Source organism: Patiria miniata, unplaced genomic scaffold (genome assembly GCF_015706575.1).
Source record: "Patiria miniata isolate m_02_andy unplaced genomic scaffold, ASM1570657v1 HiC_scaffold_22, whole genome shotgun sequence".
Classification (NCBI taxonomy): Eukaryota; Metazoa; Echinodermata; class Asteroidea; order Valvatida; family Asterinidae; genus Patiria; species Patiria miniata.
The window spans coordinates 13,760,178-13,780,261 of NW_024037061.1; the positions used below are offsets into that span (position 1 = coordinate 13,760,178).

The window sequence follows — 20,084 nt, forward strand, 5'->3', positions numbered from 1 at the left end:
GTGTCCTGTCCACTGAGCCCTCAAACATGGTAAAAGAAAGCGCCCTCTCTGTTTGTTCACAGAGCTCATAGCTAGCACAATGCTTGGGCCATTGTACATGACAATCTTTAGGTGGTGTGTGCAGGTGAGCTTCATGCATGTTTGTGATCATCGCGTACCTGCATGGACCATATTTGAAGGTTTTTAATCCAATATGGCTGCAGCATGAACAAGGCAGGCAGTCAAAACCAACTAAGCTGGGAATGTTTTGATGTGCTCCCACAATACTCTCAGAAAAGTTTCATTGATGCATAAACAGGTGTGGGGTGTGTGAACAGTTACTGCAGCCAGCTGTGTAATTCATTGGGGAAAAAGCAGGGATGTGTATTGTCTTTTGGAGGATATTGTAGTCATTCTTGGAACCAGTGTTGTAGTCGAGTCTATCACAAGTCCCCACTAGTCCATGGAAGTTCATCACGAGTCCATTGCAGGTCCTTCAGTCTCAAGTCAAGTCACCAGCTATTCAAATGAACTGTGACAAAAGCACTCCTTTGTCAATATAGTTTCGGTTTGCGGTAACACCATGTGGTTGTATCTACTTTTGCTCAGTAGATTTAGTTCTGATAAGAACTGTCCTGCTAGTTCAAAAAAGGAACTTGTGCTGCTTACTATCTACTTTCGCTAAGTATATTTGAAGGCGGTGGGACTTGTTGCAATTATCTTCACTGAGGCTGAGTGAGATAAGTTTGTCATTGTTCATTCAGTTACTTGTGTCTGGACTTGTGATGGACTCGACTACAACACTGCTTGGAACATTAGTTGAGCAACTTCGTTTCTTTAGATTTTTATGAGGACAGTTTTAAAGGATCAACTTTTGTTTTGTTTTATTCTGATATAATGAACTGCATGTGATACAACGAAATTCTTTATGTTATCATCATCAGGAGTATTTTATATTTGGTACACAACTAAATTTGTTCAAATGAATCAAACAGTACTATAAGAATATATCTGTATATTTCGGTTTTAAGAAAAAAAGGTTTTTATACGTATTCTAATAAACTTTATACCTACTAAAATTTGTTCAGATATTATTTGATATAGAAAAATTGGATCAAAGTATCCAAAAAAGTATATTACAGTAATATCAATTATTTAGTAATATCGTGCTTATCACAATTGTCACAATAAATTATGATACTAAAAACTAAATTGGCACATTTACAGAAATCGTCAGAAATCAAATATACAAACGTTTTATAAATCTTAAGCGAATGCAATATTGGGTTTTGCCCTTCGCTGACGTATTTTACAAACTCCGTTTACTCAGTGTTGTTCGAGTGCTTGTGAGAAAAATACACATACTACTCGGGCGGGACTCGAACCTCCCACTAGGCCTCCTGCAACACTGAGTAAACAACCCAATATTGAATTTACATCACGCAGACGCACATTCCATCTTATAAATAGCCTTTAAGCACTTTTACTACAGGGAGTGCAGGTGCGGAACCAGAGGGGGTCAACCCCCCTCCCGTATTCACATAAAAAATGTAACAGTTATAGTAAGGCCAAAACAAACAAAATCTCCGGTTTCTGGTATGCGCGCGCGTCGCCGTAGCCATGCGCGTCGGCAAAATGAAAAAAAAAAATTTCAATAAAAGATGATGTCCTGCTGCTGCACAATTTTAACGTGTTTTTAGATTGGGTTATGGTCGAGAATAAGCTTTATGTGGCCTCTCTGGACTCCCACATGTTTGCACTAAGTTTAGTCGGGCACCATTTGCAGTCGTCAGCACGCATTTGAAGCAAAAAAATCAGGTAAAAAACAAAAAAAAGCCGCGTGAGGCGTCGCCGCACCACTTTTTGGGCAAGCTCCATACCAGAAACCGGAGACTTTTATTTTTTGGCCTAATAATAATAACCTATATGTCCGCCTGTCCACAACAATTTGACATTAAAAAGATCTGACGCCCCCCCCCTTCAAAATTTCTGGATCGCCCTTGGAGCGTTGATGATGTAAATTGTAGACCAACCTTTTATTGTGTATTTATTGTGTATCATCAGACATGTCACTGCAAAAAGTAATTTATTTTTTACAACGGTAGATGTTGTGAAATCTTTCTAAAGGGGAGAGGAAAATTCTGAAAAATATTTTTTTTGATATGCGAAAATATTGTCAATTTCGAGAAATAAGATTAAAATATGTTCTACTAAAGATTCACCTAAGGCCAAATAAAGTCTCCCCTCGCACTTTTTTTCTGCTGCCTCTTTTCTTTCCTTAAAAAAACCCCCAAAAAACCCCGAAACATTTGCAATATATAAAGTTTTCTTCCAGGAAATTTGTAACTATGTATGCAAGTTTACAATCTGTTACTATAAAAGCGTTGGACACAAAAATATCAGCAAAAGCGGAAAATCGAAGAATCCATCTTGGAAAATCCGAAGGGGGCATGTCCTCTCTTTTTTTCCCAAAAACCCAGTCGAGAAACTCCTTTTTTTTACTTGGCCTAATCGTAAGGAGAAGGTGTCACTTCTTCGACCATCAAATGCAAGGCGCTGTTCCATCCAGTGTAGCAGTCATAATAACCATAGCCAGCACAGTTGCCCACTCTCAAACCAACGGAGTAACTTCCAGCTGACAAGCTTTTGCAGTAACCTTAAATAAAAACCATCAATCAATTAGTTGCAGGTTAATTAACATAAAGGAGGACAGTGCACATGATTATGCAGGAAACTGGATGTTTCGTTTGGCTCTGCAGTTCCATTGGTCCGAAATCCCATGGGTCCGACGGCACATTGCTCTGTACGTTCCATTGGTATAAACGTCCCATTGGTCCGACGTCCCATTGGTCCGAAGTTCCATTGGTACTTCGGACCAATGGGACTTCGGACTATGGAGACGTAACCAACCCGATCACTTTTTTTTAATTATTAGAATCGGGTGATCATTGGGGTGAGGGGGGGGGGCAGTCCCCATCACTCTCGTGTTGTTTTGTGCTGGTTCTCAGTTCTGTGTTTCTGATTTCAAACTTGGTATGAATATTAACCCTGACAAGGCTGACCTCAAGATGTACGTACAAACTTGTGACGCCATGATGAAATCACAAGTGAAAATGTGACCGACTTTGTTTCGTATTTAATGTAAAAACAGGAAGAATCATCACGAATGACAAATTACTTTCGGTTTGTCACAAAACAAACTCCAAACCTCTACTTATCAAACTTACGTTACACGTAAAAATGAAGTAAGAAAAAAAATGTCTTTTTAAAGTGGGAATGAAGTGCCTGAACGTATTATTTCTGTGACGTCCCGTTCCACCATTAAACATGCACAATTCCCTTTCAAACTCGGAATGTTGTATAAACCTACCGAAAAACACCCTGGGTCTGTGCAGGTTATAGTTGCTGTACCCTGCGGCGTAGCAGACAGCATCGATTTTAGCCGGATCGGAGCACTCGGCACCGTTGAACGTGATGTACCAGCGGCAGCAGGCCGGGTTGTTGTAGGCTACACGGAGGTTCGCGGAGATCGCCACGTAGAGGTATGTGTCCGAGTTCTCCTTGGTGAAGGAACACGTCTGAATCCAATGGGAGCAAGTGGAAGAACAAACTGTTGGGCCTCAATGGTTAATTGTATAGGGTACGTGAGATGCCTTGCCCGATTCGGGTACTTAAATTGTGCCGATTGTTTCGGTCGATCTCACCCAGAAGTGAGGAGCTCTTTTACTTCTAAAACAAAATAGCAGTTTAGAAAAAGAATTTATTTTTTCGGAGTAAAAGCCGAAATAGCTCGGGGACGCATCTTTAAGGAAACATCTAACCACCACAGATCCCAAAATCGTGTCACCTCGTCAGTGTTCTCCCCGGCATAAACTAAGGATATAAGGGGAACGCCTGTTCCCGTTTGTGCCTCTTTCCCCTAGGCATCGCATTTTGGGGACGGCAGTTAATGATAAGCTTTGTATTGTTAAAAAAGAAAATACCCACTACACGTGTCCCCTCAGTGATGGATGGGGGTTGCAACCACCCACCGTTCAGCTGCCGACTAATCATAAAACATGTAGCCTAATGGTAAAAAAAATGGAATGCTAAAGTTCTTAAATTTATTTTTCGAATTCCCTTAAATGCTTACAAGGGCGGATCCAGAACACAATATTAATTTTTTTTTGGGGGGGGGGCAAAAAAAAGTGTTCCCAAAAAGTGGGTCAAAAAATTACGGCGAGTGGTTCGGGGCCCTTGCTCTTTGGTGCTATCTGAGGCAATTTCTGACCACTTCTGAAAAGATGGATGTGTACGCAGTGCCTGCTCTTATTGCGACGTGGGGGGGGGGGGGGGGGCGCATGGCCCCCGTTGGCCTCCCTGGAACCGCCCTTTAATGCTTAGAATGCAGCAGAAAGTATCGTATATTTCAAACCTTTCCTGGGGGCATGGCCCGGCCCCCGGGCCCCGCGAGGGCGTGCCATTGGCACGCCTTTATACCCATTATCACCCCTCCCCCGTTTCCTGAAAGCTAGATCCGCCCCTGCCCCTCTAGAAAACGAGCCCCTCCCCCTTCTGCCCTGCAAATGGTACCCCAGTTATGCCATACCATGGATGTTCCTTCCTCCATGGCCATACTGACCTGCTTTTCACCCAAATCCTTCAAAACTTTCTGTAAACCCCCAGTAGATGGATATCCTTCAATAAAGTCAAAACCGTAATCATTAGGAGAACATTACATTTTAAATGTATGTTTCTTACACGGACTTCACCGTTGTCTTGCCCATCGTCGATCTGATACCAGGAGCATTGCCGCCAGTTAGGAGCAGCGATCCCGGGCCCTCCCAGGTCCCCCTTCACTCCTTGTGGGCCCGATGGCCCTGGCGGACCGTCGGTTCCAGCTGAACACTCCTGGAAGGAAATGTGGGATGGAATTGTTCAGTTAAGAAGCTTGCCATCAAAATGTTGGTTCAAAAAGCAAACTTTTATTACTATTGCAGTAAATCGTTTACGCTAACAAAACATATAGTTTTGCGGCTGCACTATGAGAAAACAAAATTGGAATCTTTCGTGAGTACGAGTTTGCGTGGTTCTGAAAAGAACCGGGGGAACTCAACGTTTTGGACAGTGTGCTCTGCCCGTCTCTCACTAGGATGTCGACGTGACGGATACAATAACTGCATCAGTGGTATCATTGTTGATGTCGTGCGACCCCTAAAGTGGCACACTTTGATCTTAAACCTGTTAAGGCTTGCTAGAGCAAATTTTTTACCTGAAATTTCATACTAAGTGAAATTTAATCAGGCTCTAAACATTTCCGTTCCTAAATCTTGAGTTTACCCGTTACAATTCAGCAGAGATATTTATTCTGGCGTGATTTTTTTGCGAAGTGCACACAAAGTGAACCCTTTGAAAATGCGACCCAAAATAATAAGAAAATCATTTTCTGACAAATTTCTAGTAGGATAATATCAAAAAGCAGAGATAATAATGGCTTATCAGAATTTATCAACTTTTCAGAAATTCTCAAATGTAAACTTAAGATTTTCCGAGATTTTTCAAGTGCGCCCCAAAATAGGGAACACTCGGCCGATTTTGTGCCCAATTTCCGGACGCCACCGTCGCACCGTTTTTGAATTTCGGACTTAATTTCATGACACTGAGATCGTTCACAAAGGTTCAACGGCAAGCACTTATATTAAGGTAAAAGTACCAGTATTTAATTGAATGAAGTTGAAGTTTGTCAACAAAGAAATTTGGTAACTCTGCATGAGGAAAGTCGGGGAAACGTTCATTAGTGCGCCACGTATTAGGGAACACCACTAGACTATACTCTTATCGTATTCGATTTCATCATGCAAACTCTCAAAAAATATTTGAAACGCTTGCTATTATAGAAGTGATAATTTTCAATGAAACGACTGGGTAATTAGACTCATAATAATCTTTAATAAGATAGGAATTATATTTAGATCATATTCACCAGTTGTTTAGGTCAGAATTGTTCATGTTTATCTTCTTTTTAGCTTTTTTTGTCTGGATACTGCAAGACCGCAGTGGAGCGCTCATATAGATCTACCTCTGCTCGTTGCATTATTTAACTAAATTGATATAAACTTACCTCTAATACAATTCGCCGTCTGTATGTGTCAACCACCTCGGCATGCGCAACCCAAGGTCCGAAGAAAACCCCGCATAAGAGAAAAAACAAAATCAGGGAAGTTGATGTCTCCATCTCGCCGGTATTATGCATAAAAACTTTGTTTTCAGGAGAAGTTGTCTTCAGCAAAATGGCGTCGTAAGTTACTGCCAAGTCGATTTTTATTGATTGACGGCCTCGCTATTGAGAGATGATCGGGTCGATAGTTGCCTATAATAGATTTTTAGGTACCGTGAACGAAGTGAAGACGATCTTTTGAACAATGATGTAGCAAATCAATATCTCCGATAAGTTTCACTTGTTGTCCTTCAATGCTCTTCGGCTTTCATTGGCTTTTGAAGGTACATGTACATGTACTCCATTTTTTTTTGCTATAGGTAACAAACTTTCAAGGGCCGTACTTTCTTCTTGTCTTTCTTAATTTTCCTTCTTTTTTTTCCTTTTTTTAAATAATCTTACAAGCTAGAGGACCGAATCCCTTCACCTCAGAATTTGGTGGCCGTGCAATGAAACAATATATTTTGATTAAGTTTACTTGAAAAAAAAAGTTGCGTAATATTACTAAAATACATTTAATTTAAAAGAGCAAAGCGGTTTTTTTTTTTTAACTAACAAACCCGGATGCGATGTCACGCATTCTCGTTTGTTATCATTTTTTTAAAATGCCGCCCTCTATTGTTTGTCTGTAAAATATCGCTGGTGCACGACCCAACATTGCACGTTCTAAGCATAAGTGCGTAACATGTGTACTTTTTGTGCCGAAAACCCGTTAAGGCTAGAACAGCAGAAAAACAATCAATCATTGTTGTGTACGTGTTCGAAGCCGGAGCATGAGCAAGAAAGAGACTTGGTCTTGGATTCTGGCTTAATTAATATTTCCTTAGTTGATTGCTTCCGGGTTTCATCTAATTCTACCTCCATGATGCAAACAGATAAGAAAAGTAGGTAAGTGGCCGTTCTTCATTTGTTATTGACAGTAAAATTTACAGGGGGTCGGACTAGTCTCAGTCTCATTTATTTACATGACCATGTTCATGATGTTCACTGCACTGACGCAGTCTGTATTACAGGTGTAGTCCGAGTAACTTGGTCCCAACTTATCGCCTTTTTTAACATTTGGACATGGTCTGGCGATCGCCAGACCATGTCCAAATGTTAAAAAAGGCGATAAGTTGGGTCCAAGTTACTCGGACTAATACAGGTGTATGACTGTTGTGCGCTTTCTTGAAAATCACGCAATCTTAAGAATGTGCATGCACATTCTTATGATCGCGCAACTGGATCCTTGCGCAATCTTCGCAAAAAATAACTCTTCCAGATTGAGTGCACAAACTGCACATTCTTAAGAATGCGCGACAAGATAACGGTCTTGTCGATGCCATGCCGAGCACCGGCTGCGCTTGGCAAGTCTAGCTGCATCCTCGTTCACTGATCCTTAACAATTATACTGTTGCAATGCAAAGTCACTTACTTAGGAAAAGATTTAACGATGAAAAGTAGAGTATTCGGTGGACCGGGAAAAAATAAGAGACATAATAATACTAGTGTAGTGGAAAGAATTCTGATTTTCGGGTTAAAAATTAATTAAGGGGGGGGGGGGGCGTAAGAATGAAGAATGTGAAGAATGAGAATGAATACTGTTAGTGTTACATCCCATAGCGCTAATGCTATTTGCCACTTAAACTGCTATTGTTCACACCCCCACCAATACGCCGCAGAGCTGGATTGTATTTACCGGTAGTCAAAAGAGCAATTTTGGCAGCTTCCGGACACCTTTTTTTTTGGTGATATGCATATGATACATACAGGGACTTGTAACTTGTCTAGCCTAAACAAAGCACTTCCCAGACTAGTTCCCAGTCCTCCGTTATTGCAAAACTTCCCATAGTGGGCAGAAGAAAAGCAATAATAACAGGTTTAATTTGATTCAAATAATCGTAGTTATACGAGTACAGGAGCATAGATCATTTTCTTTCCTCATTATATGAATTATTTCCCCTTTAACCGCTATACATTTCATTTAACATAATTATTCCTTGCAATTTTTGTTGAGATTGTGCAAAATTCATAAATTGCGCACATGATATTCCTACGCAATCTAAAGAATGAGCACTCATTCTTCAGATTGCGTGCTCATTCTTAAGAATGTGTGCTCATTCTTAAGAATGCGCGCTCATTCTTAAGATTGCGTGATTTTTAAGAAAGCGCACAACATTACCATTTAGTTTATTAACTAGGCGATCGTGAAGTGTATGGCCCGGTTCCTATAAGGGAACAAAATCCACTTTAAAATTATTGGACCTACCAAACTAGTTGGCGACATTCTCAATAAACAGGTATGTTTCACATTTGCACGGCACCGACTTGAAGTCAAACTGGATGATGATGCCTAGCGGCGATATCCAATCAACTTTCTGAGATTCTGAGGTCATACCGGTAGATAGAAGGCAGGGTTTTGATTTTTTGAGGGAAATTTGGGGGTAAAATGACGATGACAGCGCGGTAACAACACGTGACCCGAAAATAAAGATGGCAATCACCGCGTGATGTACCGTGAGCACGCACGGCGCGCTGAATCGCAAGGCACAAATCGTGCTGGAAAATTGTGATTTCTACCCCAAGAATCTGTTCAAAATTGCAAAACAGGTGTCATTAGAATTGAGAAAAGTCTGCTTTTGATTGTAAAGGTGATTTTTGAGCAATAAAAAATATTTTTGACTCTAATTTGATCAAAACAAAACAGGTGCCCTACACTTCACGATCGCCATTAAATATTCATTAGCCTTTACTTTAAATACATCAAATAGTCCCTTACTGGCAACGATCATTCGACTGGTGTAGAGGATAAGGCTGGTGGGATTAAATAACACGATGGCAGGTTCGAATCCCGGTGGAGTAAGTGACCGGTAAATAAAGAGGATTGGAGGAGGGTAGAGAGTGAGAGTCGAGGAGGGAAAATAGATGAAAGAACCATAGAAAGTATTAACTTTTTGGCACTTGGAAATTGATTGAACAAAAAGTGACGTACGTGTACTGTATACTTTTCCACATTTCTCCATAGTCAGCCACCAGAGTAATGTAGATGACACTGTCAGTGTAACTGAATGATGAGGCCAGTCTTTTCAAATAGTTGGACCATGGTTGGACATGTACTAGTCCCATAAATGTGACTGAAAAATACTGGACTACCTCCGCATTATCAGTCATACTTTGTACATTATGGTCTGTGCATGGATAGTCCCTTTGCCAGGGGAGCCGAAAAACAAGTTAAGATTGAAATGATTTTGTCCCTTGAAAATCACCCCAGCTATAGTATGTAGCAAAAAAATGTTGAATTCCGTAGAGGTCTAGTTCCAAAAATCATGGTAATTTGGCGACGAATTCTGATGGTTTTGAGTCCTTATTAAATAAGGTGTTTCATGGTAATATGCGCCATCTTGTTCACGGGGCTAAAAGAACACGCGTTGCTAGTTGCGGGCGTATTTTGGAATGACCGCATGATGACTTGGAAGCGCCAAAGTTTTCCATTGACGATGCGTACACAGCAACGCATGTGAAATTTCCCTGTCAGCAAGATGGCGCATATTACTGTGAAACACCGTATTCAACCTCGTCCCCAGTGCTTACTTTATGTCCAACTGCGTTTCCAATTGTAAGCCCTGGATAGCAAACTTTCTTCCTGTATCCTGATTCGATACCGCAGTTGGCTACAAATGGATTTTTATCGTGTACTTGGTGTTGTTATTTAAAACGTGCAGTATGTGCTTTCGCGATCATTCGTCCACGCCTTCTCGAAAATACTCATTTCCTTTCCAATTTTTTCATATTAACATGATTAATATGAAATGTGATACTGCATGTCGTAACTCACGACATGCTTGCGCTGCGAGGTATTGACTCTGTTTTTACCCCAGACACTGCATACAAAAACAAGCGCTAACGTAAGGCTCATGCAGGCACCAGACTATTCCTCATTTGTATATGTATGTGTTCAAAAATGTTGCACATGCAAATGATCCAATACCAGGGCTCGACACACTGGGGACGAGGTTGCACCTTATTAAATTGTAGTTTGTGGCTCTGGAGGATGAGCCTATATTAAGGGAAGTAAAGTCCAAAATTTCATTAGGTCTGATTCCCGCCCCTGAATACAACATCACAACGATAATGTAACTGCGAAACCAGACTAGACAACAAGGCTACGAGTAATGCACAGTGTCTTGCTGGAGGCTGCCATCTTGGCCATTTTTTAAAACCCGGCTTTGGCTCTGTCTCTGGCTGGAACCGGATACAGTGATAAATGCAGAATACCTGAAAGCAGGGTTGGCTGATTTGAATCATGTTGATTTCAATCACTGATTTAAATCGCGATTTAAATCACATGATTTTTTTTTTAAATTCATTGTTTTAAAGCACTTTTTTGTAAAAATCTTATTTTTGGCAAAATAAATTGATTGAGGGTCATTTTAATCATTTAAATCAACTGATTCCACTTAATTACAAAGTGTAAGATGCTGTTAACACATTCAACACCCCTACTTCATCAGCATCAACTCAACTTACATGTAGGTTTTGCATAATTACAAAAAGTCATTGTTTTGTTTAAAGTCAAGATCTGAGTTTGAATTTTAAAGACAGCACACTCACTTATTGCTTTAATCATTCCTTTATCTGTTTACAGTAATATTGTTAATCAACTGTGCTGGTGTAGGCTCACCTGAACCAAAGGTGTATTAAAGTCCTAATTAATATTAATAGCCTAATTCCTAACTTTTCTCCATAAAAATTTAGATTGAGATTTATATAATACCTCTTAAAGGTGTAAGGCCTGATTTCGGTTCCCCATCTTGTATGAAGGACCATCAATCAAACACTATAACTTAGTTACATAAGGATCAGTGCTGCCAGTTTTGAAATTAGAAGCATTTTTTAACTCTCCTGTGGTTTGACCATTCAAAACACCTCAAAATCTGGGTTCTGGCAAATTGGAGGACAACAATTTAAAATCCTCCAGAATTTATTGTTACTGCACTACCACACCTTTCAATTCCTTTGGAAAGGTATTGAAAGGCAACTTACTGAATTTGCCCACAGAGTTGCTTCACCTTCCGAAACCTTTCAAAAAGTTTCAAAGTTCCAGCACTATTTCACCTTTCAAAACCCTTTTAGTCAGGCAAATTTAAAATGTTTTGAAAGGTCTGATAATTCTCTGCCAACTGCACTGGGCATAGCAGGGTTAATGAAATAAACATGCCCATACATGTACATGTAGAACTGTACTCATATTTTTTTTGTATACATATACACATACATGTACCATAAATCAAGTTTTCCATTCATATCCACAAACAATGTATCTCAGCTGTATCAATCAAGCAACGCACCTTTAAAGTGTCTTCAGTAGGCCTATTGTAGTATTGTACCATTGACCCAATGAGGTAGACTACAGAGATGTCACAGTTTTGCTCATGTATATGGAAATTTGTATTAGCAAAAAAACAAAAAGGCACCAAAATACTCTTCAAAAATGGCCAAACGAAAATTGAAAATAAGGTTATATGTAAAATGGGACACAACTAGGTGCATTTCAAGCATTGCATTGCTTTGGCCCTTAGGTTTATTTGGAAATCACACAGTGCATGTACACCCTCTGTGAAGAGCTGAGAAAACATGTGGCTCTAAATAATAATGGGTTATACATGTACACGTACATGTACATGTTGGAAGCAATTTGAGAAAAGCGTGCTTTTGGGAGTCTATAAAATAGACATCATCTGAAGCTTGGTTCATGTACCAGTACATTTACACTTGCCGGCAGTAGTGAGAGGTTGAGTTAGTAAAAGGTCTTGGGTTCATGTTCGTCATATGGTCATACATGATGTGTACATATGCAAGCTCTCAGACATATCATTATGGGACAGAACTGGCATATGTTGTAAGTGCTTAGCATACATCGTTCAAAGTTGCATAAATGTCATAAAGGGCAAAACTAACATTAACATTTACATCTCCCTTGATAGTTGTGCAATTCTGACTGCTCTAGATAATTCAAAGCCTCTGTTCCTGTTTCATCATAGCTTATGATAAGTTTGTTTTTATCATTTGCTCAGGCATTCCTACTGTGTGTGGTATACGCATCTTTAAGATGAGCCTTTGGATCCGCCTCGATGTGCTTTGATAGGCAGACGGCCTGTTCTTGCAATCAAGGTCTGCAGTTTGTGGAAGTGAGGAACTCTTCAAGGTCGGATATTGTCAAGACCAGCTGGAAAAAAAATGGACCTCTGGCTAAGATTCAAGCTGCTCAGAGTAAACATTATTGTTTAGTCTTCAAATATTCAATAGTTAGATAACTGTTGAACGAAAATATCACAAGATGATGTTTCATACATGTATATGTGTGTAACTGAAACTTTGATAGATGCGTACCCACTTACCATTAGATGACAAAATGAGGAGAAACAATAAAATACAGACATTCTTAACGGTGCTGGTCACAGCCATCGTTACGTACTTAATTGTCGGAACAAACTGTCCCTTGGACAGACATCAGAATACCGTCATGTTGCCAAAAGAACCCAAGCACGTCATGTACGACCAGCAACAGAATGAGTACGTCTATGACAAGGATATGCCACTGATTTTCATTGGCGGCATGCCGCGCAGTGGCACCACGCTCATGCGCGCTATGCTGGATGCTCATCCGGATGTGCGGTGCGGGGAGGAGACCCGTCTTATACCCCGACTCCTCAGCATGCGTGCCCAGTGGATGAAATCCGGTAAAGAACATGGCCGGCTCATAGAGGCCGGATTGACTGACCAAGTCATCGACGACGCGCTATCGGCGTTCATCTTAGAGATCATTGCCAAACACGGCGAGCCGGCGCGGCGGCTATGCAACAAAGACCCCTTTGTCCTGAAATCGATGGTCTACCTGCACAGGGTTTTCCAAAATGGCAAGTATCTACTCATGTTGCGGGACGGCAGGGCCACCGTCCATTCCATCATCTCCCGAAAGGTCACCATCACCGGGTTCAACATCCAAAGCTACAAAGACTGCTTGACAAAATGGAACCTTGCCGTGGAGAACATGTACAACCAGTGCATGCAGCTGGGGCCAAATATTTGCCTGCCCGTCTTCTACGAGAAACTGGTGCTGCATCCTGAGGAATGGATGAGGAAGATTTTGACATTCCTGGACATTCCTTGGGACGACAGCGTGCTACACCACGAGGATACTGTGGGAAAACCCGGTGGCATTTCACTCTCAAAGTAATTATGATTGATTGAGTTTTTTTTACGAACAAGTAGGTCTGATGCACAACTTTACACATGAACCTGCACTTTAGAATGCTGTGAGCGTTACATGAATGGCATTCCTGTTTTAACTTTACTTTGTTAAGTTTAATCCACCTGCTCTCTGAACAGTCACAGACAAAATTCAGTCCTCTTCCCCTGCCATGCCTTATACACAGGCTAGTAACTAACAGTCAAATCATATTTCAAGCCAAGCACGGTGACTAGTCAAATTCAGTCAACAGACAAAAGCAGGCAAGTGGTAGGCACAGCTGGCTTATCAATCACCTGCAGTCAAAGCATAGCTGTATCAAATTACATAAACAGTCAGAGCCAGTCTATCCTGTTTTATGTATAGGCTGGGAGCTCTCAACTGTTAAAAACAGTCACTTGATTGATTTTGACTGAAATAAGTGAAAGGACAACTTTGCATAAAATGTATGTTTGCATAGGAGAGTTAAAATTGTTAGGTTGTGGTCTAGCATTCTGGCGATCTTGGTTGTGCAGTTAACCTACATGTATATGTACTTATACATAGATCTGTACAGACTGCACTGTACTCCAAAGATAACTGAAAATACTTAAATTTTCGGCACTAACTTGGTGCATTGGTTTTGCCCACGTTGCAGTGTTTGAAAACTATAGGTGTGTTTTCTTAACCATCTTCCATACTTTTGTTTATTTCAGGAAGGAGAAGTCCACAGATCAAGTGATCAAGCCGGTCAACCTGGAGGCACTGACCAAGTGGGTCGGCCACATTCCCCAGGACGTCATGGACAACATCGATACGATTGCGCCCATGCTGGCCAAGCTGGGGTACGACCCGCATGCCAACCCGCCCAACTACGGCACGCCGGACCAGCGCGTGCTGGAGAACGAGGACAAGATCCGGGCCAATGCCGACCGCTACGCAGAGAACGCCAAGCAGTTCATGGAGGAACCGGACAAACAACGGCCGCCGCCGGATGCGGCCAAACCGCAACCGGGAGCCAAAGAAGATTCCGTCAGACAACCGCCGCCCAACGAGGCCGTCTTGGCAGACTATGGCGAAAATCAACAGAAAAAGCCCAGAATCAACCCACTGAATCGCTTTGGAAGAACACGGCCGAAAAATCCCACATTTGCACGGCGCCCTGAGGCGCCGTATCCCAATTAGAAATGGGAACAATTCTAAAAAAATCACCCAAAACGAATTGCAAAAAACAAAGCGCACTATTTTTTATTAATGAATATTGGCAGTATTTTTGTATACGTTGTTTCACAAGGTGCAATACGCAAACCTTCTGTTAAACAGAGTCGTTGTTTTATTTTTTAACCTTCTTGTGTTTTTCTGCAGATGCACGATAGCATATGTTTAGCCAGCATCCTTTCCGTTTTGTTTCATGTATGTTTGATATATTTTATTACATGTACATTTTGGTACATGTAACAGAGTGTTAACTGAACAAACTAAACGATCACATTTGTGTGTGAGTAGGCCTACTTCTCTGTATGTACATGTACACTATACAGTAAGTGTGCATACATTATACCTAAAGTTTTAAAATTCAAATCAGTGTATGATCTGCAGTAGGTACTAGTACAGGTACTTCATACATGTCACATTGCAAAATCTGAAGATCTGATTGTTAGTTGCCTTTTTTTTTACAAAATAGAAAGGAAAATAAGGAAGATGTGATTTTACAATTGTGTACGAAATCATCCACCTTAACTCTTAGACTTTGAAGTGAATTTCCTAAATCCTAACCACAAATAGGTTTTCTCTAGCCCACAATCCTGGCCAAATCTCGCTGGCCCCCATCCCCGGGCCCCGCTCAATGTTGTCTCTCCTTGCGTGGTGTGTGCTCCATCAGCTGGAGAGAACAACATTAACCGGGGGAGCGGGGGAGTGGGTGACCGTGGCAGGCTCAGGAAGTGTCCCAACCATTTTGACCGGGATTGTAGGCCCCCTGTCATATGCAACAAAATGCAATTTGGCTGAAATAAGACTGCTTAATGCAACAAATTGCAACAGTGGATTCAGTTGCATTGTGCAGTGAACCCAGTGCATACCAGCCATGGCACCAAGCAGTTACCCTGCTAAATGCAACCAAATGCAACAGTGGATAATCTTGTTTCGCATTGGCACTATGAGCAGTTACCCTGCTAAATGCAACCAAATGAAACAGTGGATGTATTGCCTTGGCACTTGCCCTGCTAAATACAACAAGATGCAACAGAATATGGGGACTTGCGTTACCTGCATAATGCAACAGCGTGCAACAACGTTTTTATCTTTGTTGCTTTCTGTTACATTTAGCCGGTGTAGTGTTAATTAGTTAAAACAATTGGCAGGTACACAGACTGGGGTGTAAAATTGGAGCCAATGTTTTGTTTTGTTACATGTAGCTCACGTTATTAAAAAAATCATATCTCCCTTATCTCACTATTTTGCAAAAAACTTCACCTTGGTGGTGTAGTGTCATTCACATTTCATGTGTAGAATACACATGCTAGCACAATAAAACATTAATATGCACAACTGTCACCCAAGTACAAAATATACACGTTAACAGTGTAGTACATGTACAGATTCATTTAGTTTGTATTCATTAGTAGTACATACATTTGCATTCATGTATAATTGCCTGTGCATGTAGTAGAGCTCCATGCCCAAAGTAAGTTTTTATTTGACTGATTTTAATCCCAAACACTGAAATATTCTCCATTTATCGTTTTTATCTCAAGTTCTATAGAATTTGAAGGGAAAAAAATCCCCATGCAAATATGCGCAGAGATAATTGTTGTAACATCTACATTTTTTTACCTAATCCATATGGTAATTGTTCACATGGAAAAATTAGTCTGAATACATGAACATGCATGCATGCATTAAAGCGTTCTTTTTAGTAGCTGATTGCTATTTATAGTTTCATGTAAATGTACACCACCCGGTCATGCCTCGGACTTTACTATGCATGGGGCACATTTATGTTTATTGCCCCCACATCCGAAAAATGTTCCAAATTAGAAACAGATAATATGCGGGTACATGTACTAAATCACCTCCTGTGCCCCCCTCGCATCATTTACCATGACTGTGATCTCATCTTGTCTAGCCTCCTGATAATAGATTGCTCCCTGCTTACACAAAGAGTCCTCATCATTCATCAAACATGATAATGAATGATCCCATTTTGAGGGGCCTTTTCTCCGTTTTTGCTATCTTCATAATAAGTGCCTCTTTTTTATCAGTGTTATCTTGACTTCTGGTTTGGGCTGGACTAAGGAGTCAGTGTTGACCAAAAACATCTAAATTTCTTGAAGTTGCAGTTCTCATTGCGCGAAGCTAGCACGCTGACAGGGTCCACCACACAATGAGTGCAATATGCCCCTTGGTGTGTGACATGTATTTTTATTGTCCAGAAACGTGGCCGTCCTAAACCAATGAAATTACAGCTCGATATAATATTAATACGTATGTAAAATATTGATAAAGTTCTCAAATGGCCTGTTATCAATTATAAGTTTTTTCTGTGCTAAACACTTAAAGGTACATGTAACATATACAACATTTGCTTTTGCTGTATTTTCAGAAATGGATGGATTTGGGGGTCTGTATTACCGGTATGTAGCAAATATTGTCGCACTGAATTGTTTAAAGTTTTGTGTTCATGGATGCTGGAGAAACCAAGAGCAAAATGCTGTTCTTGTTGTCTGGTTTCCTTACCCTGCTTCCCACGAAAAAGAGCAATTTATAGACAATCAGGGAATTAACAGGTCAGGGAACCAGACTACATCTTGCTGGCTTGCACCTGTTCACAGATGTGTAACTGATTACAAGCAAAACTAATGTGGACTAACTAAATTTAGTAAATTGGGGTGGGGGTATGCAGTTTTTTTCCCAATGATGGTCGGCCGACCATCGTTGAAAATGACAGCACACACACCAGGTGCACTGATTTCACAGGATGCTTGAGTTTATTATTCACTTAAAGCCAAGTAAGGTATTTGATAATAATTTGACAGTTTAATTTTTTGATGTTTGCAAATATTAGTTTATTACCTCCAAGGGTAGCAGGGTAGATTCACTTCCAGGCTTACTGATACTATGGTTTCATATTAAAAATCTCAAATAGGTTCTCCAAAGGCGTAGTGATCGGAGAAATTGCCTAATCTACATGTATTGTCCAAGATATTTTGGTGAGAAAAAAAATGCTAAGAACAATTTTGTTTGAAAACAGATGTTCAAAAAGATGTTTTCCCAGATTTCCAGAACAAATCAAAACATTTTTAGCCCCTTGATGTGTACTATCCTGAAAATTTTCTCTTAAATGGTCTGGAAATGTGATTACATGCTCAATGCTTAATGAAACATGTACATGAACATGTACATTGTACTTTTTTTGTAATCTAATCAGTAATACATGTAGGCTTTCTATCCTCGTGTAATTCACCCAGCAACCAAATGACGTTGGCAGTTCTTTACCGGCACGATTTCATGGGTTCATGCATAAATGCTGAACACCTTTTGAAACTGCGACTCAAATGTCACGAGCGATACCTCCCGGACATGTTGTGGAATACCGCTGATCAGGTTTAATTGAATTGTAGAATTGAACCTTTTTTGTATCAGTGTGGGACCTTTTTCCTCCCATGGATATTCCTTACATTTTGTACAGCTGGCAGATTTGGACAATTGTAAGAGAAAAACCTGATTGTAATGTTTCCGAGGGGCAGACCAATTTAATGTACATGTTTTTCTTAAACTTAAAGCAAAACACGATGAAAGGCCTAAAAATAAATCCACATACGATCCTTTATGCGCCAATGCTTCTTTGTTATTAATTCTGTGTACACAGACACGCATGAAAATCTCGGTGCAAAGTCAAAACATGGAGCTTTTTTGTACCATAAACTAGCCTCTTTGATTGTGGAGAATTATTAAATACAGAAATTCTCAATCCGTCTGACCTGTACTCCATTGAGTATCCATTAATTCCAACATAAAACAGATTTCTCACCAAAATCATCGTTCTTTACTCCCACCCTCCCACCCATCAAAATCAATCAGGTTTTAATGGGAGGATTTTGAAGGATTAAGGAGAGCCAGGCCACTGTCACTGTGGGACTTGATTCCCTTCGAAAGTTTAAGTACATAGAATATGCCAATGGTTTCCTCCATATTGGATGGTTTTGGAGGATTCAGGACATTTCTCAGCGCAAATGTTTAGGGAGTTTGGGTTTAATCTGTAATCAATTGAGAGATTCGGTTTTGAAAACCTTCTATAACTTGAAGTTTATTCTCCCGGTAATGCATTGTACACTAGTAGTACATGCAAATGGTTTATCATTGTCTCCAGAATTCATAATGTACATGTATGTACAAGGTCACAATGTACTGTGACTGCATGAGTCTGTATTTATCACATTCACTTCATCCCATGGTTGATGCATTTCAGTATTTTTTATTTCATTGGCGTTATCCAACCATGGTCAGAATTCACAAACCAAAAATAAACATTTGAAATAACTGTTTCGATTTCTAAATAGCCTAAAGCACCCATTCAAACTGCACTGTATGAGTGTATTGCAAATTATGAATGCGTGGTCATGTTATGACATTATTGTGCTTGATCAAATGTTAAAAAGAAGACTTTTGTATTTTAAGGCTCTCGGATACTTGGAATGGATCATGAATATTATATACATGTACCATATACGTATCCATGATACAGATACGTGTAGAGAAAACCGATGTCCTCTTTTGAATATATATGTACAAACAAAGCGAAAATAATTTTACGTACAGTGTATTTCAAAGGATGAGGTCGCACTAGGCAAAACTGCTTTCGGGGTATATTTTTAGCAATGAAATATGAATAGCAGATTGAAGTTTGGAAAGAATTTTGTTTCATTACATTTTTAACATTTTTATGTTTTAGTGTTTACCAAATGTCAGGAGGTGAAATTGCGAGTTCAACATTTCCTGACAAACTCAGTTATGCAAGTAGGATATTTTGATCACACTCTCTCCAAATTCACAATTTGGTAAGAATTTGTGGCTATTTATAGTGCTTGATTGATTGATTTTCGCACCTAAATTGAATGTTATGATGATTTTTGCTTGAGGATTTTTTTTCTTCTGCAGTGCTGTATTTTCTGTTATTGCCCTTCTCTGTAAACTGACACGTTTTTCATGTTGATAGTGAAAAGTGCACTTCGCAATTTTTGTTTGGAATAATTTATGAATTTATGAAGTTGTCCAGGTCATACAAATAGACTTGAGAAATGTTTCCTTGCAGTGTTCCTCACATAGACCCTTTCCATCATGTCCATGGCAGCCATTTTAAAGGTGCAGAGTCTTTTTCCTTTTACAAAATGCTTTCATAATTGTTGAAATCCATTATTAAATCTTGACATATCACCAGTTGAAATGTACATGACTTAGTCAACTTCTTAATGTGCTGTAAATTGGTAAACGAATTTTTTTTTTAGCAATGCTGTTTAAAGTGCTTGTAATTATGCTAAATTTCAATCAAATATATAATAACGAGCAGCATTCCTGTATTGTGTGGGTTGAATGTAAACGTTATGCCGTTGAGAGAGTATTCTATATTGTATTAATGTACATGTTTGTGCCAAATTTGTCTGATGTAAACTAACAAGATTTCGCGACTGTGGTGGATGAAAG

General features: G+C 39.9%; 2 protein-coding genes across 3 annotated transcripts; one reads left to right on the forward strand and one right to left on the reverse strand.

The window, feature by feature from the left end:
* Positions 1–1,869: 1,869 nt before the first annotated feature.
* On the reverse strand, positions 1,870–6,290 carry LOC119729926 (collagen triple helix repeat-containing protein 1-like). Its single transcript, XM_038202707.1, has 4 exons — positions 6,080–6,290; positions 4,720–4,869; positions 3,350–3,557; positions 1,870–2,635 (listed from the first exon to the last, which is right to left on the reverse strand). Exons 1-4 carry the CDS (start codon positions 6,209–6,211, stop codon positions 2,487–2,489), a joined length of 639 nt encoding a protein of 212 aa, XP_038058635.1. The 5' UTR covers positions 6,212–6,290; the 3' UTR covers positions 1,870–2,486.
* Positions 6,291–6,887: 597 nt separating this feature from the next.
* Positions 6,888–20,076, forward strand: LOC119730381 (protein-tyrosine sulfotransferase 1-like). 2 transcript variants are annotated; one of them, XM_038203246.1, is made up of 3 exons: positions 6,888–7,063; positions 12,229–13,387; positions 14,099–20,076. In XM_038203246.1, the coding sequence occupies exons 2-3, from the start codon at positions 12,537–12,539 to the stop codon at positions 14,565–14,567; spliced, it is 1,320 nt and encodes a 439-aa protein (XP_038059174.1). In that variant the 5' UTR covers positions 6,888–7,063; positions 12,229–12,536; the 3' UTR covers positions 14,568–20,076. The 2 variants fall into 2 exon arrangements, with proteins under 2 accessions (XP_038059174.1, XP_038059175.1); XM_038203247.1 differs by having other exon boundaries at positions 6,888–7,059.
* Positions 20,077–20,084: the final 8 nt, after the last annotated feature.